Source organism: Apteryx rowi, unplaced genomic scaffold, assembly GCF_003343035.1.
Source record: "Apteryx rowi isolate R43461 unplaced genomic scaffold, aptRow1 scaffold_47, whole genome shotgun sequence".
NCBI lineage: Eukaryota > Metazoa > Chordata > Aves > Apterygiformes > Apterygidae > Apteryx > Apteryx rowi.
Window position 1 is genome coordinate 1,212,208 of NW_020450727.1, and position 26,555 is coordinate 1,238,762.

The 26,555-nt window shown below is 45.1% G+C and overlaps 1 protein-coding gene across 1 annotated transcript in view; it reads right to left on the reverse strand.

The window, feature by feature from the left end:
• The window catches only part of LOC112972013 (unconventional myosin-X-like), a 91,484-nt gene that overhangs the window by 34,084 nt on the left and 30,845 nt on the right, over positions 1 to 26,555 (reverse strand). Inside the window, 11 exon segments of the mRNA XM_026078013.1 lie at positions 4,383 to 4,489; positions 10,453 to 10,567; positions 11,711 to 11,835; positions 12,876 to 12,956; positions 13,911 to 14,019; positions 15,582 to 15,664; positions 16,518 to 16,586; positions 20,496 to 20,588; positions 21,051 to 21,117; positions 24,250 to 24,350; positions 25,080 to 25,226. Of these exon segments, the coding sequence (XP_025933798.1) occupies positions 4,383 to 4,489; positions 10,453 to 10,567; positions 11,711 to 11,835; positions 12,876 to 12,956; positions 13,911 to 14,019; positions 15,582 to 15,664; positions 16,518 to 16,586; positions 20,496 to 20,588; positions 21,051 to 21,117; positions 24,250 to 24,350; positions 25,080 to 25,226 (1,097 nt within the window).

The window sequence follows — 26,555 nt, forward strand, 5'->3', positions numbered from 1 at the left end:
AAAAACAGAACCAGACACTTAACAGGACATGAAGCAGGGCATGAAACCACACCGCATTTTCCACGCCAGGGTATATCAATCAACCTTATCAAATCCACAAATAATTGGACTTGGAATAATATTGCTCAGGAGTGACATAATTTCTTTTCCTCTGCTGCTGTTACTCATAAATCTTTTTCTCCCCTCTGTCCTCACTCCTACATCTATCACTGATTTCTGTTTCCATAGGCATCTACTTTTGTGAAGACTACCTGAGAAAGAAGGACAGATATTTGGAACACAGAAAGAGAAGGTCCGTGGGCCCAAAGCCTACTTGCATTGCATGCACATGCACACACTGCATAAGTAGCATGATCACTCAGTGTGGATTTATTATATAAAAACATACAAATGACCTTACTGTATGAGAACAAATCCTGCCCTACCTTGCCCAATATCTCATCTTTTAAGCAGTCAAAAGGAACTCCAGGAAAAATGAGTATAAAATGGGGCAAAAATAGATCTTGCCACTAATCTGGTATTATTTGGGGGAGAACAGAGTGATACAAGTTTGATTGCTGAATGTAAACCTGTTGACATAACAGGCTTCCATAAAGCATGTACTTATATTGAACAACATTTTGCTTAAACAATAATAAAATCAAAATCAGCTTGGTACCTTAAACAAACCCCAAACATGGTTAGGGCTCGAAATAAAAGAATCATCATTCACTATGTTTCTAGTCTAGTGCAGTCCTAGCAGAGTCAGTTCTTGCCTCTGCATTACTGAATACTTTTACCAAGAACCTGAAATATTAATAAAAAAAATCACTGGTGGAAGTCTGTACATGATACACAAACTGGGCAAGTAATAAAAGAGTTACTGTTACACAGTAATCTGGATCAATTTGTAAGCTAGATTCAAGCAAACATTAAACTATTAGAAAGAGCCAAACATAAGGTCTTGTATCAAGGAACCAAAGGCCAAACACACCTGATGCGAGATTCTGTATTAGGAATTAGAAAGTTAGGCCACAGGGATCACCAGCTGAAGGCAAACTCCTAACACAATGCTATAGAAAAAAAGCTACTGGGATTTTTGTACTTGCAAGCAAGAATACAGTGTAGGAGGGGACTGCACTGCTACTTTTATCTTGTGTTCAGTGCTAACACTCTGTTTCAAGAGCAATGTTAGAATCTCAAGTGATTTCTGAGAAAACAAAACCAGAACCGGAAATCCTGGCTTATAGAAAAAGAGATTTCAGGAGCTTGTTCCTTTACCTTAGAAAAGAGAAGGTTAAGGAATGGCTTGATCCCGGTCAAAGTACCCACATGAGAACTGTTTGGGGGGCATTTCTATTTATCTATAGGGGAAATAAGATTCAATTGACTTGAAGCTGAAGTCTATTCAGACTGGAAACAAACTGCATATTTTTAAAGCAACTGAAGAGATTTATACACCTTAATATACACCTTGCTGTAGTGAAATTATCACTGGTATTATTTGAATCAAAATCTACCCTACTCCAAGCCAGAATTTGCACAGGAAAATCCTATGGCCTGTGTTACACAGGAGCTTAGACCAGCAGGCTGCAGTAATCCTGTGAGGTTTTATAGTCCTAGAAAGCATGCTGGAAATAGCACAGCATTCTCACATATCCTTCACACAGACCTTCTGCAACCCCCCAAGGAGAAGACACACTTCAAAATCCCCTTCCTGGCAATCAAACCCTCTTCAAATGGCAAACAGGGGCCCATGTTGACAACTTGCCACCTCCTTGCACATCAGATACATCAGCCTCGTCAATAAAATCAGGGGAGGGTTGCAAATAGCTGTAGTGTGCAGAGGTCGCTCTTTTTTCTATAAGGATCAAGTCAAAGGAAGGAAACACAATGAAAAGAAAAGGGAAGAGGTGATAAGAATTGGGAGGTTTTTGATGAATTGCTCTTGGGCTGTAGTTCCCTCACCCCTACTCCTGCTGTCCTCCCTGCCCCCTGCACATGGGGTGTGAACAGCTGCACATGCACCCTCTGCTAAGGCAGATATAAGTGCATCAAAAAGGGCACTCTAACTTCTACATAATGCATCTGCCAGAAACTCTGTTGAGTGCAACGTGTGCCAAGCCCTGCCCAGCTACAGGCTGGCTCTGCCTGCTAATCTTCCAGACTGAAGTGCCCCCTCCTTCCTCATGACCACAGCAGAGCTCACAGGCGCCATTCAGCTGGAGCTGCTRCACACAGCCCAAGTTTCACTCCCCATGTTCAGCCTTCCACTCTCCCTCTTGCATTGCCCAAACAAATTCAGCCTTAAATCCGCGTAGAGGAGTTGGGAGACATCCTGACCATGTATCACAAGAGAGAGCAGCATGACTATGAGCTCCAGTGCTGCCTTTGGAATTTAATTAATTATTCTGTTGATGAACTGTAGTTGGCAGTTATGTCTCCAAGGACCAGAGACCACATGGCTATCGAGTAATTTCCTATCGCCTTATTACCCTGAGCAATAAAGTCCAGCAGGATCCAGAGACACTGCCAAATTTATACCAAATATTCTTCATGGACCCTGCAAGCCTAGGAACATTTTTCTGCATTTTAGCTGGTGAAGCTGTTACCTGCAGCTGATCTCCATGGTTTTGCTACAGATAACAGGGTCATTTGCATGAGCTAGATTTTCTTATCTTTCACTTTAGTGACCATTCAGAGACACGAGGCTGCTGGGAGAGAGAGCAAAGCAAACCATCCATCCCTAAGGGCTGCTTCCTCAGGCTCTCTGAACAAGTTCGCAAAGGAGAAACCAGTACTGTAAAATCCTTCTTGTGGCACATGTACCCTTCTTTGCTAGCCTACTTTGCATGAGACCAAACAAATTTAAACACACTTGTCCTTGCAAAACTAACAGAAAAGGTATCAAGCTCAAGGCAGCACTTGCTGATACCCCTTACCTCTGCCCAGCTCTGCACAGACCATTCGCCACTTGCACAAATGAACTCCCTCCTGATGGACCTTCTCCAATACAGGTGCAGTGCAACTGGAAACTCTTCACAGAAAAGTTCCAATCTCTCTCCCTTGCTCTTTTCTCACTCCCTACTCTCCTCCCCTGCAAAGCCCAGTTGCCTCCAGCTGCTCTGTGAGGATTTCCACTCTGGCTGTACAAACACGGCTTGTTCTGAAGATGAGACTTGGAAGAACAACATGTGGGACAGGGAATCCAGATCTGCAGACTGGAGGGCCACAGGATTTCTAGCCAAGAGGAACGCTGCTGCAACACTATCTCCGTCACAGCCCTGCAGGCCAGCAGTTACCTTCCCAGGAACTCAGAAAAGCAATAATCCAGTTTGCCTGCAGTGATGTTTCCCAGAAAAATCAATCTTTCTGTGCATGTTAATCCTTACCCCTCTCTCCAAATGCTAGACACAAAGTAAAATAGAGCAGAGGCCCTGACACAAAGAACTTGCAGTCTCATGTACAAACATTAGAGCTAGCTCATTTGTCCTCCTAAGGGGAAATAAATAAATGAATAAAAGCCCCCAAGACCAGTGTGTATTTTGCTGATATGCCACATGGGCAAGGCAGGGTAAAACCTTTGCACACATTTCCCAAAGCAAAATGAGCTACCTGGTGTAACTGGAGCTCTAATAAGAGTGCCTGCTGAAACAGCTCTGCTGGCCAGGGATTTCACCTCCTCACACCCCTGACTGACAGGTGTCTGGAGCAGAGACCAGCCAGGAAAGAGCATCTTACTGGGATTAAGCGTGCATGCCACAGCCATTAAGGAGTCAGCTGTTACACTGACTGCAAGGGGCAGAGGAGGGGCAGTTTGTCTGCAGTTGGTTCTCCCAGCCCTCCCCTGGTCAGGTGCAAAAGGGAGCGGCTGAGAGGAGATTACTGGTGCAAAGCTGGCCAAAAACCAATTTTGAAGAGTTAATTAAAAGGAGAGGGAGATCACGAGGCAAACAGGCAGGGCAAGGAAAGAGTGTGAGCAAAGGCAGAGCTGGGAGCGAAGAAGCAGCGATACGCAGGGGGAGCAGTAAATAGAGTTGACAGGCATAAGGGAAAGGAGGGGACCCAAAGCATAGGTGGAGCCCAGCCTGGAGAGCCCTGAAGGCAAGGAAAAGGTGCCTTCAGAGGCAGGCAATGGGTACAGAGGTCCCCGCAGAAGCCTGTTGAGCAGAGCATGAGAGAAGGTGCAAGTGTGTGCAGAATTCAAGAAGAGGTGGCAAAGGTACAGCAAGGGTTTGGCAGAACTGGTACCAGTGGAGGAGAGGGCAGATGCTGCAGCTCGCCCTTGCAATAAAGGGGGGGAGGAGGGAAGCGATGGCGAGGAGACCAGAGAGCAAAGTAAGGGGTCAAGGCGATCCCAGGCACGCAAGCAAAGGGATGGTGGGGCAGCCCACAGCACTGACCTTGCCATGTAGCCCAAGATGTGGGCCCGGATGACTATAGCTGCTTTCCTCAACTCCTCTTCCCGATCCTTCTCCAGCTTCTGCTCAAGAGCTTCCTTCAGGAAAACCTGACGCCAAGGGGAGGAGTTTCAATAAACACAAAGAGAGGAAAGAAGTCAGTCCCCGGGAGAGCCGGGAGATTTCATCCCCTGGTGACCAGCACAGAGTGTGCTCTATGCACTGGCGCCTGCAAGCTCTGCTGCAGGCGCTCCAGCACTAGCCTCGGCGCTTTGCCCCCTTGGGTGCCTTTACTCATAGCACCGGGAAAAAGTTTTGCAGCGACATGAGTCGAACTCTGTGCCCAACCCCCGCCTCCTTTCACTCTGTGGTCAAGACTTAAAAGAGAGAGAGGGAGGGAGCAGAGGAAGGAGGGAAAAAGGAGGGAGGAGGAGGAGAGCCTGTGCTTGTGCCTGCTATTAACTCTTTCCCAGCTGACAGCTTTCCCTGCACAATCTGGTACCTCCCTGAAGCAGGCACTGAGACCAACTTTGATGATTAAATTTTTTGCAAAGAAACTGGTCCACATTTCAAGAAAAAGGAGGAACATCTTGATTTCTAGACTCCAGGGAGCAATCTGATCAGCAGTCTTAATGCAAGGCAGCAGGAAAGCTAAAAGTCCTGCCATGGTGCAACACTGAGCATACTACATCCCACCCTGCTCTGCACAGGAGCTGAAGCACCCCACGAACCTCCAGGAACTCTGAGCTGAAGAGTTAAGCAGTAGAGCATGCACTAGAGGGAACTGACCCCCAGCAGGAGAGGTCTCCAAGTTACTGTATTAGTGGTTGTACTTCAGGATCTAATATTTTCTCTAGCATCCTCCATCACCTGTATTTCAAACCTCTCCTCAGTGCTTATAGCTTGGATGAGGGAAGGCAGTGCTATCTTAGGGACAAAGGGACTCAGATACAAGCAAGATAAGGGTATGTTTACATGAATTGTGCTGACATATCCAAGCTACTTTAAATCAGCTGCCTTGCCTGATGTTAGCACGGAGTTCTGCTTGCTGAAATACATACTTAGCCGTTTGAGAAGGTCTGCAGCCTGCACAGAGCTCTGTAGCACTGTGGGTACACTGTTAGCTGTACCCAGGCTAGATTAAAGTTGGCTGAGCTATGTCCATACAAGCTGCAGTCACAGCCGCAACTGCCATATGGCCATGCTCATGTGACCTGCCTGACATTGGCTAAGTCACTGCTGGGGCCAGCAAGAGATCCAACTCCCCTAGGAAAGTGCTGCTGCACTTGTTAAAGCACTGCCACGAACACAGGCTGTGAACTCGCACTCACCAGTCTGCAGAACTACCTTAATGAGTAAAAACTCCTTACAAATTTACTGGTTCTATGTGGCTATGCTGAGGGGCCATAGGATGTTCAGAGATTTGAACGGTCATTTAGTCCAATGCTCTGCATAAAGTCTTCCCCTCTCCACTGACCTCCCCTTACGCCTCTGTATATCTTCCCTTCCACCACTGATTTTAGCCTCATCACTTATTTAGGCTCCTTTCTCTCCCCCCCAATAACCATCAGGTACTGAAGCCTCTCCCTGAGTTAGTGTCCCTTGCCACTGGCTTCCTTGGACTCAGCTTTCTCCTGGGGCGCAGTTTGCATTAAGATGGTCTTAAGAAATTGTCTGTTTTGAAATGACTAAGTAACCATCTACCAAGTAACTTTAAAAGAAAGTTCACTATCAAGGTACCGCCAACCATGAAGTTGGCATCCATCCCTGCATGTGTACATCCACTTCCCCTGTCAGCCTTTTAAAGGCTTCTTTGAGACAGGGATTGCTCTTTCCATTACATTTGGATGTGGTCTTGAACACTGTGAACATTTAAAGAACCAAGCAGCAGTCACCCTTTTCAAGAATGCAACTAGCAAAGCACTGGACACTCAGTCCATTATTGTCACCATGTTGCAAAAATATTTAGTCCATCAGTGTTTCACTAGCAAGCATAGACTTTGTTGTGCCAGTGAGGAGGAAAAAAAACAAAAAAAATTTTTGAGGTTTGCAGAGTTCAACAAGACCCACTTATTATGACAAGGTTTTCTATATATGCTTGGGGGTGAAGGGTTAATCTCAAATGAGATGAGGCTTGAAAGCAATACCTAGCTATAACCTACTGGCATTTTGTTGGTTTTTTTTAACCTTCTGTAGATGACAAGGAAGAGTAAAATGAATTCAAATCCAGAAATATTTTTGACATGCTGTGAAGGTAACTTGGCTGTTTCTCTGTTGTAATTCATGGTCACTTTCTGAAAACATGAGATCATTTTCACCTGAGGAAGGAATGATTAGACAAAACATATAGGCTACTTCTATCATATTCACTCATACTAGATACTGACCAAGATTTAAACCACAGTGCGGCAGCACACAAAACGACTATATTCTTCACAATCTAAATGCCCGCATGCACTGTCAGTGCAGCTGTGGACATGTGCAAAGGTTGTGTGTGGATCAGCAGACACAAATGTAACTCTGTGTGTACCCATGTATAGAGGTATATAGGTGTGATCCTGTGATTCCCTAGGGGATGACACTGGGAAAGGAAGAAGTGGATCACTGTGACCTGGAAGTCACATAGTCACATACAGAATCCTCCTCCAACAAACAGGCCCTGCAAAATAGCAGTTAAATGCTTTCAAACAGCAAGAATTACTGCATTAAACAGCCTTAGGAAATCCGTGTCATGGGTATGGGTGAGTACGGCAGAAGGTCCAGGAGCATGGAGGGAAAGGCATGAACCTGTGAGCCTCAGTGCTGCTGCTTCATCCAAGCACATCCCCAGTGAAGACCAGGGTCCTTAGCCCAGCTCTTCTGTTATCACACTGCCCATCTGAATCTAAGCCCTCACCTCTACCACGCCACTGGATAAAACCTGCCTTACATACATCAGTACCTCTTATAAACATTAATTTGACAATTGCCAGCCCAGCAGCTGCTCTATTCTTAATGAAAAACACAAAGATCATCCTGCCCTTCCTCCCCTATTTCCTTTCCCAAGCTTCACAATCCCCTGAACTAATTCACAGAGTCTTTTCCTTCCTCTTCCAAACAATTGCTAGGGATATAATTATCCTTCCATTCATTCTGCAGGAAGTATTCCCCCTTCTATAAGCCTTACTCCTCATCCACCCTCTGTACTTCTTCCCAGGTTACATCCCCTGTTGGCTTGTCACACCTTTCTCAGTTGCCACTTCTGGCTCCATGAGTCAAGATCAGTTCTCAGCTGGTGGCAGACACTGCTGCCTGGTACCAGAGCTGCACCTGCAGCAGCAGCAGGGGCAGCAAGAGCACATCGGGGCACTGTCTGTCCGGGACAGTGACCGATGCTCTGTGCGCTTTGGCTGGTAACTTTACTTCACCCTCACCCAAAAACCTCTGCAAAACCAGGGCTCTTTTCTTCATCAGCCCAAGTATCCCAGCCCTGTGTTATCTAGCACTGGCTAAAATATGAATGCAAAGCACTTTGTAATCCAAAGACGAGACACAACAGCTTGGATCCAGGCAGCGGGGAAGGGACTACCAGGAAACAGCACTGCTCCGCGAGGCTGGCAGCAGCCTCCCCTGCCAGCCGCCTTTGTACAGCCAGGCTTCCTGGAGGCACTGCCACGAAGGTGGGCCTGCAAGGGAACAGTGGAATGGCTTTGCACCTGAGCATGCTGGAGGATAGGAAGCAACTTGTCCAACAAATGAAATGGCAAAGCAACAGCAACAGCACCTTGAGCAGCAGGGGGCTGGCCAGCCTTCAGCATGCTGAGAGATGGCACCAAGGGTGGAACAGGGCAGGACAGGTTTGCAGTGATAAATTCCTTAGAAATAAGAAAAAGCGCTCCCCTCTACCAGGGTACATACCTCAAATCCAAACCGTGCAGAAAATAAAATAACTTCTACAACCATATAAGACAGCCCAACTGCTCCCTAACTGATTCCAACTTTCCTTCTGAATCATAAAGGAATAAAGAGATCCAAGGACTGTCATTTTTAATCATTTCTTTCTTCCCACAATAGTTGGACCCAATAGTGACCAGTGCCCTGGCAGAGAGACTGGTGTTTACCAAAAATGCTCCATACAGGCCGTTAGCCAATTTTTAGTCTCTAGGACAGAAGCATTCAAAAATATTAAATGAGCGTATATCCAGTGTTTTGGTAAAATCCAAACACATTTTATTTGCTACAACCTACTATCAGTTTTGTTTTTCCAGAAGGATTGTTTGTGCATGTCAAGGAGTGAGTAAAAACAGTCAGATGGACTCAGGCCTTCAGGATGCACAACAGGGAATGAAGAGAAAAAGGATCCTATTGCTGCCCGTGGCTCAAGGCAGCCTGGATGTCCTGCTTGTCATCAGTCTGTTGTAATCCCTGGACTCCAGCTACACTTATAAATAACCTTGTATATTCTAAATGTTGGTCCTCGCATGCATTTCTCTGCTGCCCTTGCTGTAGCCCAGCAATCTCCCATCTCCTGTCACGCTAGGAAGAAAATTCAAACTGCCTGTTTATGAGCTCTAACCAGTCCTTTCTAAAGCTGCCCAGGCACAAGCAGCTCTGCAGCACACATGCACGCACGCACACACTCCCCATCAGCTGTAACACTAAAATTCTGGGATAGTGGCAGCCACCCAAGCAGTGTGGGTTACCTGGAGAGAAAAATGACTGAAATGCTTGTTGGTTTGCAGTGACCCGTGAGGATAGACCAGATTCCCTAATCAAAGGTGGGGGACACTTGAATCCCAGACCGGAAATGTGGCTAAGTGATAAGACCTTCTTTCTTGGACATCAGTGCAGTCATGCAAAGGAAGGTTTTAGAAAATGCAGGTTAACCTATCCCCTTCCCATAACAATGGCCAGAGGTTTCCTTGGTTGCCACATGGCTCATAGCCCTGTCTGCCGACTGGGCTTCCACCACTCTTCTAAGGGGAGAGGGATCTCACCCCCTAAGAAACATCACAGTCTATCCACTTATTATGAAATGATTGCTCAAAGCAGCAAGTCTCATCATCTGATCTGCACAAATTAAATGTAATATCCACTGGAAGCACTTTCAATTCCATTGTGACCCTGGAAATATTCTGGACTACTCTTTTAAAGCAAAAGTGCTGGTTGCTTTGATGGACCATTGTCTGCTGTCTCTGAATACAGACTGCATACTTACCACTTAGAAACGCTGTCTGCACTGCACATGCATTTTGGAATATTTTGGGAAGAATTTATTGGAATATGCAGAAAGTTGTGATTCAGACTCAATTCCCCCTGCCAGATTTCTCACTGGTCAGACTCTGCAGTGATCTACCTTGCAACACTCACATCTATTCCTGTGTGAAGCTGTCTCAAAGCCTGAAAAAATTCAGTCTGAAACACCCAGCTCTCTCTCTGCTACATGAAAGATAAAAGATAATGGCACACTTCCAGCTGAGTGAAAAAAAAAGGTGTGGGGGGGGACTTCCCCAGATGAGAGATAAGTGTTAAACATTCACCAATATAGAAACAAAACCTGAGATGCGCAAGTAGGGAGAAGCATTGGGATACCTTTTCATAGAAAATATATGCTAATATCTGTGCTAAATGCACAAACCATCAGCTAAGCATCCACAGCAGAAAGCTGTCACACATCTGGCCATCTAGCTACCTGTTCACAGTTTAGATATCTACCAAACAGCAGCTCACTGCCTCCTAGAAGAATTTCAGTTAGCCAAATACAGTGAAATATTTGGCAGAAGAGGCCACAGTTAACAGCACACACTGTAGGTGCTTACAATAACCCCCAAGCTTGCTCTCCTCAGTTCTTTTAAAATCTCATTAGACAAAACAAAATTGATCTGTGTTGGTGAATGAGAAAGATTTTAGACAAAAACCTTTAGGTACATAATATGGAAAACATTTGAGATGCTACAGGTCAGCGGTATAGTCCAAAGCATTTACTGGGTCATCACTACTTTGCCACTTCTACTGACTCCCAGATGCAATTGCATGCCCTTGCAGCAGGAACTGAGCCGTTCCTCGTCTACCCTGCCCCATGCTGATGAAGTACCTTGGTTTTACCCAGCTGCCATTGTTTCTTGCTGCTGTCATAGGTCTGAAGAAGGCCTGCACATACAGCTTTGCTGTTGTCTAAGGCACTTGGCCCCTTCACAAGCATCTTGTACCTAAGAACCAAACAAAATGTCATGAGATTATGCATGAAAGTACCCTCTTTATCTTTTAACATGGTACCAGTTACCCTCCTTCCACTAGTCCTTCCCCCCCTCTCAGAGACAGGTTCCAGCTGGGACCTCCCTTCTTCACGTCTGCCTTCCAATTTGGAAACCTCTATCCCCCAAGCTTCATTTGTTCCTACCACATTGGCAATTACTGTTGCAATCCCAGTAATAAAATTCAAATTCATCAGCATTTTTCAGAGAAGAACAACTGTCCTTCTGAAACATATGCCAGCATCAGACACAAGTTATTTTGTTCGGTGTAGGGGTGGCATATACTGCTACTAGAGGCAAAGAGAGTGATGTTCAATGGTCCCTTCTAGCTATAAACTTTAAGAAATCCTTTTGATGCAGATAATTAAAAAAGAAATAATCTTACTCTCCAACATTAATCATCAGCTATATTTCCCATTAAAATTTGCTTCAGCCTGACAGATTCAAAGGTTTTACCATAATATTTTCCCTTTAATATAGTATGACCAGCTGGGTTTCTTTCTGAAGGACTGCCTAGCTAGAACCCTTTTGTCTGGTCTCCCTCTGCAAAGCAGATTCTAAAGTACTGAGATAACTGAGTACTTGCAGCTGTACAGTTTCTCTGTTTTTTTGTCTTTTTATTTAACATTTTTCTTAAAGCGTTGAACCAAATGTAGAAAAACTATTCCAGCAGGGATCCCATGGATGTCATGCAGAGAAAGCACAGATCCGTCATAGAAAAGGTATCTATCAAGATGTTTTGAATGTGGTAACCACTTTTGTCTCATGAGCACTAGCTGCAATGAGGCCCTGGACTACAACCCCCACCTTAAGAACAAACACAGTGCAATGGCTTTTTCAAAATCACACAAGCAAATCTATGACAAAGGTAGAAAAAAAATGGACTGCTTGGCTATTTTTCCATTCTTATTCTTATTCTAAAGGCAAGCAGCCTCCAAAAGGACATCCAGATCAATGTATGATATTGGCAATAAGGGCATGGTTAGAAAAACATCCCACAAATGATCCATATCAGTAGCAGTAGTTACAGAGACAACGAACATATAAAATTGTATAGCTTGGGGCTGGTACAGCATGTGGTGCAATGACAGCAATTACCTGCTGAGAAAGTCCTGGAAAAGGCGCCGTATAGGGAAACCTGCTCTTCGAACTTTCACCGTCTCCAGCATCCCTGAGTATCGGAGCTGATTTAGAACGACATCTGGATTGAAGAGGTTCGGTGCCTATGCAATGATCCAGATTCAAAAACAGACCAGAAGAGAGAAGGAATAAGTATTGATCTTGGCATTACTTTGCTGACTGGAATGGCAACTGTTTATCTGAGCACAGACAATCACATGTTGTACATCCATTTATCTGTAGAAAGTCAACCCAGCATATCTGGGCATCCCAGCTGAAAAAGGGGAAGTCTGGCTCAAGGGGAAAAGCAACCTCACAACACTGCATGGTGCAGGATAAGGGATGAAAGGAACACGGACAGAGTCTGGAAAAAAGCAGTCTGAAGACTGCTGCCATTTGGATCACGGCAGCAGAGCAATGATATAATATGCTAACACATACAAAAGGCAGAACCCTGGCTCCAGTCTCTCTGCAGTCATGCAGAAGACCCCCTTAGCCTTCTACTGCCAAAACTAGAGACAAACTGCAGAAATTTTTTCTGGCATAAAGCCCCCAGCAGGCTTTCCTCTGCCCATGTCATACACAGTTTCAAAACACACAAAGAAAATGATCTGTTCCTAGCTCCCTACCCAGTCTAGTTAGCAGTGTACCCTCCTGCCATGGCTCACAGTACTGGCAGGAGACTCATTCCCAGGCCAGCTCGTCTCTAAGCACTCTGACTTGTTCATGAAGCAGCCACCTCCTCTGCCTCAGAGCCAGGGATCTGCAGGAGACGCTTCCTACTGCACCAGCCCTGCATTCCAGAGCAAATTGTCTGCAGGCACTATAAAGCGGAGCAATCGCCACTTTTACCAGACCTGCGGGCTCTGCACAAGCCTGGCTCAGCATCCAGGCTCTGTCAGCACACAGAGAGATGGGACTGGGTACATACTCAGCATGCAGCCTTTTCATCCGATTACAAAGAGGAGGCTGCATTTTTCCACAACCATAAAACAACCAGAAGGAAAAAGGGAAGGGGAGGGGGAGCTGCACTTATCCCCAGTTTGGACCCTTGCAGAGGCATTCATCAGTTAGCCGTCTGTGCAAGTGAGTGTTCACGGGGGCCTGTGTTGCATGCATGCATATTTCTGGAAGAAAGACTTGCCTTTTCTGTATTTGGTTTAATGCAGCGGATGAAGAATGGGTTGGAAGTACTAAGTGTGGCCATCAAGGAATGGAGTGAATCCTGAAAAACACCAAGACAAAACCCAAGGGATCAGTCACTACAGAAGGGAACAGGGGCTGCATTTGATGCAGTAGGGTCTTCATGCAGCTCTCCCATTCCTGATACCTTCCTTTGATTCTGCCTACCAAAATCCATCTTTTCTTATCCCATTTTCTTCTTCAAGTAACAGGGCAAAATGACGCTAAATTAAAAATAATGAAAGCATAGATCATGCCTCTGTCTGAAAAGTGTTCCTCAGCAGCTGAAACAAGGAGTATACAATCACCTCTCTTTTCAACAATTTAACTTGTTTTAAAAACAAATGAGGGTAGATTCATCTACATATAATATTGTGGGTTTCAATGCTGTGACAGAGGGCCTGCCCTCAGTAACGCTGGAAAGATCCTTTCCTGTCCAAAACATACCCACATAGTTACTTTACTGTAATAACATTAAGTGTACATGGCCATCCTTGTTCTCCAAGCTATATAGCTAATTTGAATTATTGTTACAAGTCTTTCAAACTTTAGACATTGGAAACGAAATCTCTGAAACTAACAAAAGTCTGCAGACAGGCTCGGGGGCAGGATTCACACCTGCGRGGTTCGCCCTACAAAGCCTTCCTGGAATTGTCGCTATGCCCATAAAAGATGTGGACTAAACAGGACATGTACACTTAGCTGAAACACCAAACCAACGCGAAGGGTCAGAAAACCTCAAGAGCTTTAGATACTTAGCAAAGTATTCTTGCTATTCTTTTCCTCTGCCATCCTGCTCGTTCTCAGCATCTCGCGTTTTACACCAGTCAGAGAAATCCTTGGGGCAGTGGCACTGTCTTTTTTTAGCTCTACAACATTCCTGCACATTTTCAGTGCTGGACAAGAAATGAGAATGAATGACTCCTCTTGGCTGCAGGCCTCCCTTTACCCATCTGCTCCTCCCAGCAGCCTGCTGCTCTCTTGGAAAACATCCTACCCTGAACTGGGAACTGACAGTCGGTCTGCGCCGCTGGGTGCCCATCTTCAGTGTCTCTTCGCTGCAACGGCTGCAGACTCTTTCAAAAAGATCATAGATAAAGTCCAGCCTGAGGGCGAAGAAAAGAATTAAAGAAGTTGAAGGACACCTATGAGCTGTGAGATGATGACTCTCATTCTTAATTATCACCTGTCCCAGTGCGAAACACCCCATTTTTACCCCTGCTGTGCCACAGAGTGGCCACAGGAGGCAGTTTGGCTGGGCACTTCAGTGAGGAATTTAATCCTTTCCAAACGGCCACCCAGATCCCACAGACGGCCCTCTGTGCTGGAAGCCGGAAACCCCATCTCACCCCGTCAAACACCAGCAAAGATGTCCATCTGCACTGGCCAGCACACTTCCCTCTAGCTGTATGCCCCCAAGCAGAAGCTACCTTGAAGGTACTCCAGCTAGACTGCATGCTTCCTCCTGCCACCCCCTCCTGACTGAGCTCTTGTGGCTCACACCTGTGGTGCCCCAACCACACTCACACAGCTGCAACCACAGCCCTCCTGTAGCCAGAGGACTGCTAGAGCTACACTTGGTGTAGGCCAGCTCTGTGGGATCTTCTGCCACCTTGCCTCTCCTTAGGCAGAGGTGCTGGTTCTTACAAAAGGGCATGAAGTTCTTCAGCACTGCTTGTGCCAGTTTATTGTTATGACTATTTCTAGCAGAATTTCCCTTTCTGGCTTGCTGAAAAACCCTGAGCTCTTCTGTAATGCTGGATAATGACAGCCACAATTCTAGCTCCAAGCCCTATGCGAAGTGCTCCCCAGATGCCACTGTCTGAGTAAGGCAGCTAAGAGAGCAGCTTGTACTCAGCTCCCATGGGCTATGGCAAGGCTGCTCATGGTGCAAACTCTGCAGCAGACTTCAGGACAGATGCAGCACTGAAACAGTCTCATCAGCCTGGGGCCCAAATGCAATACATGCACCATGACTTACCATGTGGCATGTGGTGGAGCCTCTACTCAGAAACTTCTGGGGTCCACCACAGTAATTAATGCCTCTCTCCTTCTGCTACACCCCACTTCTGCCTTCCAGACATTGCTCAAGGTCAAAGTCAGCTCATTTCTCTAGGGTCACTTTGTGGCACTGGGGTTAAATACTGTGGACGGTGCGCAGTCCCACAGCGAGGGCTCAGTCTGTCTCAGGATTAGGATGAGGCACATCATGGCAGCTCTCCACTACACAAACAGGTTGTGCGTTGGAAAAATATGGAAAATAAGCAGCCTCTGTACAAAGGCAGGCATTTGACAACATGGCAAAGAGCCTTGACTCACTCAGGGACAAATTTGCCATTGTTAGGACAGGGAGGCAGGAGGAAGAAGAAAAGGAAAGGGGGAAGAGAGGAGGGAGAAACTCAGCATTGCCTGTAGCGGTTTCTGTCATGTTTTCAAAGCTCTTTTCAAAATTGGGACAACAAGACTACTGATTAAGCTATTCATCTGTGCCTCACCTGACTTCTCCAGCTCTCCTTTCTTTTTCCAGAACCTCAAGCACAAAGAAAAGAACTGATGCTCAGACAAAACAACTGCTTTTCCTGATCTGGTTATTATGTGAACGTGGCTTAGTCCAACCCACCAGACACTTGTCCGTCCTGGCTTCCTCACAAGCGTAAGAGGGACTTGCCTGCTGTCTTTTAGCATGTTTAAAATGTCATCTCGAAAGGTGTCCCTGTTCTTCTCCAGAAAGCCTCTCACATCATATAGCACCTGCAAAACAGAAAGAGCAGCTGGAACAGAGCAGTACAAGCCATTAAGCACATCTACATTAACATGCCAATGTACAAGACCCCCAGCAGAGCTACACTCTAGTGCTGCAGGCATGTGCCAAGATCCTAGCTTTTGGGGTCAAGGAAGGGGCTCCAGAGCTCAGCATTCATTAACAAGAAAGTGGCTTTTACCCATCAGTTTCAGGGAAAAAAAATCAAAAACAGGAGCCAAGTGAAACAGCTGCAGAGATTTGCCTGGGGTGTATGCGGGGAAACCCTCTGCAATGTCTGAGCTACCAAGCTACTCCAACCACTTTAGGAAATACTAATTGTGCCACCCAGCGCCCTGACCTCCCTACCAGTAATGCTCAGCAGAAGAGATTCCAGGAGGAAATTATCCCTTCTTTGGTGCACTGGTGCCCTCCCTTGACACACCTCCATCTGCTCCACAGTCTTCCACAACAGAGAGCAGCATTTAACCCTGAAGGCTTGGAGCCCTTTTCCTTTCTGAAGTAGGCATGTAGCCTCTCCAAAAGTGAAATCTTCCTTGTAAATTTTATGCTGGATTTCGTTTGTTTGTGAATGGCCAAGAAAGAGAACATTAATAGCAAAATAAGGAGAAGTTTCTTCCACAAACAAAAAGTTACCTGAGAAACTCAAACAAATATCGAAGCAGTAGAATGTAGTTAGGTACATGACATGTCAATTTGGGCCCATTACACCCCCTGTGCTCTGGTATGGGGCACAGAGATCCGAATACACAGCTCAGAGATATGTCTTGATTTTGGATTCTAAATACACCAGGATCACAAACCCAGGTGCAAGCATCTCACAAATACACCATGAACACCTACCTCCCCAGCATAATGTCTTATCCCAAACTGATGGTCTGTTACTCGAGGCTTCACATAGTAGTGGTTGCTCTGAAATGAAAGAAAAAAGGCTTCTTGTAATGCCAGTGTCAGAACGAATAGGTTCAGTCAGGAACTCTGCCATGACAAAGCTGGGATGGGGAAGGACCTCAGCTGTTGCAGAGCGTGACCCCATGTGCTCCAGTTATCTGCATCTATATTGCAAATATATTATTTCAATAAGATGGAAAAATCCAGTCCTTCAAGGCATTCCTCATGTGAGCAAGGGCTTGCAGAATCAAGGCTGGGCAGGCATGCCATGGATGAAATGTTAATTCTTACATGTCTGACACCTGAGGAGACTGGGATCCACACAAACCATGTGGTGCAGGACACAGGATCAGGATGCAGAGAAGATGGCAGCTTTGCAGAACGCTTACACATCTTTTTTTTTGTCAAAGGATCATACCAATTTCCTATCTTCCTCTATGCTGTCTTGCTTTTTACCTTTCTCCCCCTCTGTACTTTGTCTGTACCTTTCTTCCCCTTTTTCCACATTCACTTTTCCTTCTCTTAGTAAGTGTTCTAATTTTCATTTTTCTTCCTCCTGTCTTTGCTCTGTATGAAGACCCTTAACTATGTAAGAACAGCCATACCAGTTCAGACCAAGGGTCCATTCAGCCTCCAGCAGTGGTGATGCAGAGTAGAGGAAGAACAAAGCAAGTGCACGATGCTTTTCTCCTAACAGTCTCTCAAACTCTGATTATTTTCATGAGGTATGCCTAGTTAGTAACCCCAAATGGATCTCTCTCCCAAATATTTGTCCAGTGTTCCCTTGAACCAATGCAAACTTCTCACATTCAGAGCATCCCTTGGCAGGGAGCTCTCGACTGACTGCACAGGGAACCACAGTTGGTTTTGAGCCTGGCTCTCACTGACACCATGTGCCCTCTCCAGACTATGCATGGTTTTTAAACCCATTATATCCCCCCCAAGCCATCTCTCTTCCAGGCTGCAGGGTCCCTCCAGTGTGGTTGTCCATTGCACTGCAGCTGTCCCAGATGCGTGATCTTTTTTGCTGCCCGCTGTTTTCCAGGTCTCATATAATCCCTTTTCACATGGAGGGGCCCAGTGCTGCACACAGTGATCAAGGTGCAGGTGATCCACAGATTATATGGTGGTAAATCAATATTTTCTGCTTCCTAGGAATTTCTAATACTTGATTTGGGGTTTTGACTACTACTGAGCACTGCACCGATGTTTCCATGGAACTATCCATCATTGCCTCCAGGTCTTCCTCCTGAATTGCAGCAGTCAGCTCAGGGCCAATAATTTTGAATATGAAGCTGGGAAATGCAGGTGTGCCATTTTACATTTATCTGCACTGATTTTCACCATCATTTTACAACCCACTCAGTCTCATAACGCCCCTCACAGCCTAGCCTTTCCCTTCCACCTTGTACAGTGTATCATCACAAAAGTGCCACTTGACTGCTTGTGTTGGACAGACAGACCCTTACAAGCCTCCCTCCATCGAGATAACTGACCATTTACTGCAGTCTCTGTTTCCAGTTTGCTATCCAATTATTTATGCCTGCAAGGACCTTCTCTTTCATCCTGGGGCTGCTTATTGTGCTAGAAGACTTGGTGGAAGGATTTATCAAAAGTCTTTAGATTAACCAGATCACCTCAACTTGTGATTCTTGACTCCTTCAAAGAAAACTAAGAGATTTGTAAGGCAGGACTTCCACTTACTAAAGCCACAGCAGTCTTTAGGTGGATTGTATTTTTTCAGGTGTCCACTTATTCTGTCTAGTTTATTATAGGTTCTACTAATTTGCCTAATAGTGCCATCAGGCTTGTAGGCCTGTAATTTCCTGGAAACTTTCTAAAAATAATATCATTTCCCACTTTCCCAGGCACAGGTACTGAGAAAATTTTAAGTAAGATGTTGCACAGTACTGTCAGTAATTCAGCCCTTTCATCTTCAGAGTCTCTTAGCAGTATGGGGTGGATGCCTTATGACCCTGACAATTTGTCAGTGTTACTAAAAATTAAACTTTTTCTTTGCCCTTTTTCCATTTCATGTTGACCCCATTTCTTTGCTCTTCCCTTTCTCCAGTCATCTTGTTCCAGCCACAAACTTTCCTCATTTCCTCTTCAAATGTAACTGTCACCATCTCTGCCATGCAGAGCAGCATCSATCTCTCCTCTTCCTCCCTCCCAAGCCTATGTGTTTCATTCATGCCCACAGCATTTCTGGTTCCTTCTCCCAGCTTCCCTATTGCTCTTCTTCTCAGACATATCAGATCTTCTGCTTTTCCTCCTTAAGCCTTTTGCAATCCACAGAAAACATAGCAAAGAGGGCTTGTTCTGCTATGAGGGCCTTCAGGCTTTCCAGCAAGAGTGGCTGGATGCCTTGAAGTGCTGCTCCAGCCTGCACCAAAGACTTCAGCTGGTACAAAGAACATTTTCACCTTCAAAAACGACGAACACTAGCACACTATCTACTTTGTCTTTCCTCCCTGCACTCCAGTTCCTCAGCCTCTTCTATTTCTCATATGCTCCTGGGGTTCCACATTAACTGCTATCCCCTCAAAGCAGACGGAGGTGACACTATGAACAGTTTAATGAAAAAGCTACTCAGTGCACAGGTATCACCAAAAACAGCAACCAAAATGTCGTAGGGCATAGAGGAATGCAAAATAATACTGACAATCTCATGCTGCTGTACAGTAAACCACAGGTACCTTCTTACCAAGGGAACTGCGCTCTGGTTTGATTATTTATCTCAGAAAAGAATAGAGAAAAGACCTAGAGGAGTTCAGAGACAAACAGCAGAAATAAGGAAGAGCTTTGAAAATTCTCCGTCTGGAGACAAGCTAAAGAGGTTGAGACAGTTCAGAAAGAAAATACACAAAAAGTGGTATATTAAAAACATACAAAATACTGACTGCAATAAAAAAGGTAAATTGGGCATCCTCATTTACCTCAATCTGTAATACAAGGGAAAGCCACAGTGGACTAAACTGAAGGCATCAGTTTAAGCCTAAGGCAAGTATTTCCACAAAACTATGCTTAAGTAGCCGACCAGAAGTCACTGCCATCGTACCCTCTTTGCACTCAGTATTATTACTAGAAGAGTTAGATATACACATAAAAATGAGAATAACTGCACCTATGCCAGTTTTTTAAAAATAAATTTTGTCTAATAAAGGATACAAATCCATATGTTTTCAGGATTGGATGAGGCCTTAATTGGGTGACTAGGAAAGATATTAGTTTACAGTGTTCTTACTAAAGTAGTAAATTATTGCACACGTGCCTTCTACAGGGTTTAATTTGCTTTGTTTTCAGCCTATTTAGAAGAATAGAGTGCAGGCCATAACAGAGTTCAAGGCTACTACAGTGATCTCACTGTGTTTTTTGTGTCTCCAGGTTAACTTTGTGACCTGAACAAAAAAAAGCCCTTCTACTCCCATGTCCAGAATACAAGAAAAAGGCGGCAAGAATTTCATTAATTAGGAACAATAGGAGAGCTTTCATTAAAAATCATGAGGCAAGAACCGTCCCCAGCCCYAGGAGACAGAGATTTGATGTGCTCTGGAGCAGCCTCCTCTGAGTCAGCTGGCAGGAGAAAGCCACCCACACCACGCAGCTACATCCTGCGCCCGCGGCGCTGCCCGGTGTCCCGGCGCCCATCACCAGCACCTGACCTCCAGCCCAGGCTGCAAACACAGACCTCTTCTACCCATAGCCTGTGGCATGCATGTTCCCTCTCTCCCTCTGTGCAAGGTTTCTTCACATATTACTTTTGTTCAATGCAGCCTTATTAAACACTTGCAGGCTTGGGCCTAGGGCATTTTACATTTCCTGCACAAAGCACATATTTCACATCAACAAAACCTTCACTTTCAGCTTTGAAATGCTGATGGGGCTAACATACTGATCATTTGCCTGCCAGGTTATTTTCTTACTTACCATATGCTGGCTGTGAAGTTTTTCCAGAAGGGTGTTGTCTGTGCCTTTGGGGAATCGACTCTCTTCATTCACCAAAGCCAGTAGACCCAGTTTCTACAGCCAAACAAGAGACAGGCTTTTACAGTCAGCAAAAGCTCTAACTACACAGCACCAAGCCAAGAATTAGAGATTTGGACAACACACTGAGCAATAACCTGTGAGTTATACCCAGCAAAGCTCAAGCCGAAAGCAGGATTCTGGCCAGCCAACACACTCAGGAAGCAGAACATAAGCGGAGATTGTTTATAAAAGAATCACATTAAGGTTCTACTTAAACCCTGCTCCCTATCTAAAACAGTGACACCCTCCCTAAGCTTATCCCCAACAATGAGCAGGGATCTGCTTTTTCGAGCAGGGACTAGGGCTAGAATAGCTCATACTCTGGCCAGGTCAGGATGGGAAGAGGGTCTAGCAGGGAACTACCTGTTTTTATCACCAGGAAACCTAAGGAAAGCCCCCAAGACAATCAGCAGTTGCTATTGCTATTCCTGAAAACTGTCCCAGATAACCACTCACCTTCTCAATGAGGTCCAGGCACTCTGCATTATCCATCCAGTCAATGGCTTCCCAGTTTATCCCTTCCCTGCCAGTCAAGAACAAACAGAACAAAGATATGAAAAGCAAGTCTCAATTCCCTGAGGCACGGGAGAACAGAGGTAGCTGAGGGTGGCTTTCCCAGGACTGAAGAGGGGTTTGTGGAAGTTAGGCTCTACCACGTCTGAGCAAAGGGAATAGGGCACACAATGCACTGCTAACATAAGGAGATGGCAGTAGGAGACAGCCCTTCTCCATCTCAGTGATTTAGACTGATGCTCATCTTGTGGTCGTTGAGCTAATTCCACACCAAGCACTAAGAAACTGTAGTTGCTCTCAGTTTCTGGCGCTTCTCCCTTTCCAGGTAACAGAAGGCTCTTCCTGCTCTTTCAGGAAATAGGGGCACCAGCTGAAGTGCTGGTGAAAAGAGGCAGTTTGCTATGCAGCTGCAAGGGCCAACTGCTGACCCCCAATCTGGAAAGCAGGCCTGAAGCTCATCTATCTGCCAGACCATACTACAATTCATATGCCCACCAGAGGAAGAGACAACAGCAACTTTTCAGGGAGATTTTCAAGAGGATGACGCAGATAAGCTTTGGCCTGACACACGGTTGACCTACGGGGTGGCTCTGTACGTTTCAGAATAGGACCTGACATAGAAAGAGCAGTGCTATAAGAGTGCTTTGAAAATTGTCCATGAAATTCTGCAAATCTGTGCCGAGAGAGTTCCTCCTGCCCCTTGCCACCTTCTTACACTCCCACAAAATAGGCTTTATTTTCAGAGAAGGAAATCTTAAATGGGAATAATTGCTGCTGGAAATAACTATTGCTCAGGAATCCAAAGGAAGACTGCAGGCTGTGTGTGAAGCTACTTATTGACACTGTGATACAGACCTTTACCTTTCAGGTAAAGGCTAAGGTTTTGAAGACAGTGAAGCCATTCCCTACAAGTCCTTCAGCCTAGGCTTCCTACTTTCTGATTCAAAGCATTCAGAAACCTGTGGGCAACTCACAGGTTGGAACCATTTCTGAAAAATGCAAAGAACTACCTATCCCACAAAGGGAACAGACTATCTTATAAACTCAGTAACACAAAAATCAGTTCGCAGCGATTCAGATCCTTGCAACAATGAGTGTCAGAGAGGCCATATATTTTTTACAAAGATACCACAGAAGCCTCTTGGATTCCTTCTGAGAGCAAGAAGTCCTTCCAGAATTGGAGAAAGCAGAGCTTTCTGAAAGAAATCAAATAAATGAGTCAAGTTGTCTCTAATGCCACATCCCCCTTGTCTAATTGAATGATGCAATACATAGGAGCTACTTACTAAACCTGAGGAAGCAGAGCTGATACTGTGAAGCACGAGATTTAATTGCATCATCCTCAGAATAACTAGAAGCATAGTCAATAACAAAATTATCTCGTCCTTTCCAAAGTTCAGCCACAGAATTTAAACTCCTATCTAATTGCCAGGAATAAATCTTTTGTCACGATGATACCATTCTTAACATGAGCTTCCTGCAGTGGTGGAATTGGCCTGAGAAGCGGGTACATAAATAGCCTTGCAGTTTTGTAATCTTTAACATTTCATGAATTGCCTATTCAGCTGGCTCCTTTTACAAGGCTGCTCTCATTTGCCCTCACTAACCCTATTCAATTGCCTCATTCACAAACATAAAGGCTTCTGTTTCAGAGCAAGAGCTGAAGTATTTCTCTAGCAGCCTTCTCTAGAAGCTGAGACACTCTAGAGCACCCCAGGTACTCTACAAGATACAATCCAATACAAAGCCCACAGAAGGCAAACAGCTGTGCAGAAGGCCCCATACTCTTTAAGCTCAGAAAATAGCCTAATTTAATTCTTCTTGCTGAAGAAAAGAGCCATCTTCACAATGCAAGAATTTCTAGGACAAAGGAAGTTGTCTGATATCTATCCATCCTACACTTTTAGGGGCTTTCCTTTTTCATACCACGAATCCACCCACATAATAATACCATTGCATTAAGTAAATCATCACTGAAGTCAGTAATAAGGTAAGTGACTGTGTTTTCTAAGGAGTCAAAGCCCAGGACCCTGTTCAGCTGAGAGAAAGAAGGGAATCTGGAGTTTTCAAGATTTTAGAAATTTCAAAAATTTCAAGGTTTGTTTGTTTTTTATTTTGCAAAACTACACTTTGTGGGGGGGGGGGTAAGGTATAATAGAGGTTGATAACATCAGTAGTGGCACGGGCAGAATGGATGGAGATTAATGGTTTGCTCTCTCTTTCAACACAAGAGCTAGGAGTCATTACATGAAGCTAATAGCCATGATCAGAACAAAAAAAAGGAGGTGGGTCTTCACGCAATATATACATGAGCTTAGGACTCCTTGCCATAGCATTTGTGGATGTTGAAAATTTAAATGGGTTTCTAGAGAGGCTAGGAAAGTTCATGGAAGAGGACACCATGGAGGGTTACTAAGTACATGAGACCACAGCCAACCAATGCACTCTGTAAGCTGAAAGTGGTAGGAAATTGGGAGAATGCTAGGAAGAAGTATTGTACATGTTTGCCTTGTTCTTATACTCTCTCTTGGGCATTCGCTTTCGGCTGCTGTTGGAGAGAGGACAGTCCTTTTGTCTGACCTTGTGCAGCTGTTCCTACACTCTTGTCTTTAGCGAGTGACAGAAGAGGCTGGGCCTGGTTCTGTGTGTAATGCACTCGGTGAAAGGGGATGAAGCAGGAACAAGATAAGGAGTGCGTGTTTGGACAGCATAGCAGGTAAGGCTTTACAGATTTGAAATGTGAACCTAGTTTGTTAAGGGTCACAACTTTTCAGGAAACGCAAACCATGCCTCAGCTGACTTTGGTTTGTGTTTCAGGCTTTAGGGAAGGTTTGCTGCTCAGACTGGAAGTCAGGCAAAATTTGCCGCTTAAGACAACTTCTTTTTGAGACTGGACTCAGATTATGGGTTAAAAATGCATGACAGCAGAGGGTTAAAAATGCTACAGGGAAGATAGTTTTTGCTTGGAGACAAATGACCTACACTGGCAAATAACACAKGGGCAGTGTTTAGAGAGTCAGGGTAACACCAAGGCCCAGCTGCCCTTCCAGCTGTAGCAGTTGGGACTGGACAGCCCAAAAGAGGAATGATGTTCTCCGTTCTGCCACCCATGAAAGCCAGAGGAGTTCTCTCTGTTTGTCACCTGTTGTATTCCAGCTGCTCCAAGGAGAAGATATGCTTGTTGAAATATTCCTGGAGCTTCTCATTTGCATAGTTAATGTTAAACTGCTCAAAACGATTCACCTGTGAGAAGAAACACAGATTATAAAACATAACATTCTTGTCCCCGGTTTCTGAAAGAACTGCCTGACAACAGCAAGGGGGAAAGTATCAGGCCTGGAATAAAGCCAGAGAGCAGAGAGACAAGGGGCAGCAGATGGACATGAGAAGGACAACACAGGGAGGCCCATCAGGAGAACAGCTTTTGTAGTTCGTGAAAGGTTAATGCAGCAGGCCTAACTGCTAGTGAAGGATGCTTCAGATAGTCATGTATCTCTTCTTCTTAGGAAGAAAGAAATGTTATTCCCTAAATGTTCGGTCACTGTTTTTTCTCTTCCTGTGAAATATCTGAGCAGTCACAAAATAGCTGCTCAACATACATCCCTCATCAGTAACCATCAGAAACAGTACACACAGGATTCTCAGCGCAAGACAAAACAGATGTAGCCAAACAATGTGCATGTATAAGTCAGACATTTAATTTACACACAAGTCAAAAATTCAGTATTACCTATCACAACACATCTGCTTAGGGCTTGTGTCACAAGGCGGACCTTGAACATCAGCCTACATGAACGCAGATACCAGAAATGGACAGTTGAATATATCTTGCTGCTCCTAAAGGGAAGTGGCAGTGCAGAAGTCCTCCCAGAATGACCTATGCTAACCCACATAGGATACAAACCTACCAAACTTCCTACATCTACTGACCTCTCCAAAACAAACCCATCCTGAAAAAGACAAAATCCTGACCTGAAAGTTCTCGAAGCCAAAGATATCCAGGATGCCCACAGACTTAAAGTTTTCCTTGCCTTTGATCTTCGTATTAATCTTGCTAATGAGCCATGAGAAGCACTGGGAATACAGCGCCATAGAGAGGGAGTCCCTGGAGTCCGATGCCTGTAAATGTGCAGAGAGGAAAAAAAGAGTTATAGGGAGAAGAGGGGCAAAGGGGGCACCAAGAATGTCTGTGGGACTTCAGGTCCCTCCATTCCTCCTTAAAGGCCTCAGCCTCCTATATTGGTTATTCATTGCGCAATGTTTATGCACAGTCAACATTCAAACTTGCAAAGAGCCCAGCCGTGCACAGATGTACCAGGTCTGACATTTGGAAAACTGAACTTGAGAGGCTGAAGGAAGTAGCAAAACCACTGACATCTTTTGGAGCACGGGCTGGGGAGGGGAGGTGGCAAAATACCTCATGACTCACAGTCTGTAATAGCCATCTGCATCACCTGAGCCAACATTTGGAGTCACAGACAAGGTATCTCAGCTCAGTACTCCTGGTTGACCAGACAAGATGAATGTCAGCTCAGTTTTTCAAAAACTGGCAGGACAGGATCTAGGAGACTCCTCTGTAAGCAAGAGAGGGTTAGCCTTGAAAAACCCCTCTCCAAAACTTTTATTCAAACAGCATCATCTTACGGGAAGCCAGAGATTGAGAGACCATTCTGGAGCTGACCCTACACCCCACGCAGTGATCATAACCCAGCATCGCAGGTTAAAAAAAAGATAGTTTAAATTGTGAACAGTAACAAGTGGCAGATAATTGTATATATGYGGATGTGTGGGTGAACGTCTGAAATGCCCAATTTGGTAACTGCAAGGAGCTGCACAGCATGAACCAAMACAACTTTCTACCTGATCCTCCTGGACCAGCAGTGACTTACCTGATGGAAAGGGAAGTTGAGACCTAGTGAACGTAACACTGTGGGAGCAGGGGGTGTGAGGGTAAAGCTCTAATCTCATCATTTCTTAAATAAAACCCAGTATCCAGATCTATTACAGGTTGTTGTTTACTCTGTCACACCTTTGACATCAAGGTAATTCCTTTTTAGGCCTGGGCAGCAATGACAGAGATCTAAATGCACCTTCATCTTCTCCAGTTTTGCAAGCTTGAATAATACCACTTCTCCTGTTCTGCTTTGCTATGGCACAGCCCAACTACCTCCAAAACCTCCCTCAGCTAGCTCATGAGGCACCCAGCCTGCAAGATCCTACTTGCTATCCAATCTCACTGTTTCTCTCCCTCCCTTCCATGAGGGGAGCTACCCCTATGCATACTCTGTAGCCCAGGCCTTATTAAGATGCATCCTAAAAATTCATTTCAGATTGCCTTATCCTATGTGAAACCTTCACAAAAATCAGCTCCACTAAGATTGGTCTTTACCCCAGCATCTATCTCCTCTCCAGCAACTCAAGGCCTGGGGCAAATAGCAACCTCCCTTC